Consider the following 2168-nt stretch of genomic DNA (forward strand, 5'->3'; position numbering starts at 1 on the left):
AGAAACCCTGCTTAAAAGGAATTGCAGTATGGTTTCAGATCTGGGATCCTTTGAGCTAATTTCAATCTCGTTCATCCTTTGATAGTCTGGCAGACGCACCCAGTCTGTGTGGACAGTGTCTGTGAGAGAGTGTGTCAGTGGCTCTAATGGTGCATGGATTGAAAGTAAATTGCTTCCCACATTTTAGTGCGACAGAGTGTGGTCTCCAACAGAAAGTAGCAGTTATTTTAAACAGGCATTATTAAAAGCATGGCAATGGATATCTCCAACTTGGCCTTTCACTCGTTCCGCAGCTTCCCTTCCAGATCCCTCACACGATCCTGGACCCATGGATGGTCTGGATAGGCACACACCAGCCGATCAGTTACAGTCTTAAATCTGAAATGAAAAGATCAGATGTTTGTAGTGGGTCACAGTGGATCCCAAGAAAGATTATCATTTAGAAAATGTGGACGTATCCAGCAGTCTATCACAATGCAGAGAGACTTACACAGAGAAAGATTTGCAGAGAGCAGAGTGTTGTGTGACCAATACTTACATAACAGCCGCTCTGGAGCAGTTACGCGTGCTGCGAACTCTAAAGTAGTTTACCAGACGATTTAGTGGCAATGCTCTCTTGATGTAACGGTCACAGCACAGAGTGCCAACTGGTATACTGCGAGCTGAAATATCGAGATGGTAAATGAATGGATATTAATGGCTGCCCCCCACAAACTGTCTGTCACAGCTTATAAACACAGTCTTTGTACAAATAAAGTTGCATTTGAAAGAAACTCACCAATCTTCACAAATTCAACACTAAACATATCAAACCAACACAGAACAGCAAACACATAGGATGTTAAACTGATAAACAAACTAGTCAAATGAAACTCTGAGGCAGAACTAATTATATACTGGGCAAAGTTCTGGTCATACTGAAATGGAAATGTTCCCAGGTCTGATCAGACATTCCTCAAAATCTCAGTTGTGGTCAGAATCTTGAGAGGGATAGGAGAGGCTGTTCAGTTCTTGAACCCTGATCCCATCGGTAGACAATGGTGAACCACCTCTGTCGCTGGAGACAGGTTGCAGTTAGTGTGACCTGTGATCTAACCCCTTCACCCCATGTCTCGGAATATAATTGGTTAACAAAAACCTTTACGTTTTTGTTTTTAACATTTACAATTGCCATTTGTGGAAGAGAGTTCCAAATCTTGCTGTGTGTAGAAGTGTTTCCTCATTTCACTCCTGAAAGAATTGGCTCAAGTTTGTAGACTCTGATCCCTACAGCAGAAATAGTTTCTCTTTATTGACACTTTCCGTTCCCTTTCAACCTTGATCAAATCACTTCTTTAACTTCCTAAATTTCAGTGAATACAATCCTAGATTGTGTTAATCGCACCTTGTAAATTAACCCTTGGAGTTCTGGTTTCATTCTGGTAAATCTACACTCCTCCCAAGACGAATATATCCTTCCTAAGGCATGGTTCCCGAAGCTTCTTCCAGTAACTGCAGGTGTGGTTTACCCAGGACTTTGCCTAACTAAAGCCGATTTTGCTGTTCAGCATTCAGTCACTGTGAAACAGTGCCCAAATCAGGATCAGAGATTTTGGGAAATGCTGAAGTCACCTAAGCACACTGAACATCAACATTTAGCTACTGAAAATGATAAAAACAGAGTGAAGGAGATAGTGTATGAATGAAGGAGAGAGGGATGAACTGACCTGCTGAGACTTGCTGGGAGCAGATGCTGATGGTGAGACCGAGAGCCAGGATGATAAGCAGCTTCATTGTAGGTGAGTTAGAGCGGAGCATGGTTGTCTGAACCCAACTGGCTCACACCTTTTCTGCTGCCCCATTTATACAGGAAACTGAGCTCAAATTGCCTCCCTCATCACACCTATTTCTGGACTTTTCGCTAATACCAATTTCCACCCCCAAAATCATTGGGGTTTTTTGTGGAGCCACAGATTTTATGATGATATTAGGGGTTGTACAATGAAACCTCTAACTGTCAGTAATAAATAATCAGACTGCGTCTCAAACCAGATAAAGGATAATTATGGGGCTGTGGATGGGAGGGAAGGAGAAATAAAAGGAAAGATGAGTGAATTTGAAAAGGTGTGGAAAATCATAAGGAAAGGAGAAATGGAAGATCAAAAGTGGACACCAGCAAAGACTGATAA

The 2168-nt window shown here is 42.1% G+C and overlaps 1 protein-coding gene across 1 annotated transcript; it reads right to left on the reverse strand.

Annotated features, from left to right (window-relative positions):
* Window positions 1-278: 278 nt before the first annotated feature.
* LOC144492316 (C-C motif chemokine 3-like 1) lies at window positions 279-1773 on the reverse strand. Its single transcript, XM_078210306.1, has 3 exons — window positions 1707-1773; window positions 539-662; window positions 279-378 (listed from the first exon to the last, which is right to left on the reverse strand). The coding sequence occupies exons 1-3, from the start codon at window positions 1771-1773 to the stop codon at window positions 279-281; spliced, it is 291 nt and encodes a 96-aa protein (XP_078066432.1).
* Between the last annotated feature and the right edge of the window lie 395 nt (window positions 1774-2168).

The sequence above is a fragment of the Mustelus asterias genome, chromosome 4 (assembly GCF_964213995.1).
Source record: "Mustelus asterias chromosome 4, sMusAst1.hap1.1, whole genome shotgun sequence".
Taxonomy (NCBI): Eukaryota; Metazoa; Chordata; class Chondrichthyes; order Carcharhiniformes; family Triakidae; genus Mustelus; species Mustelus asterias.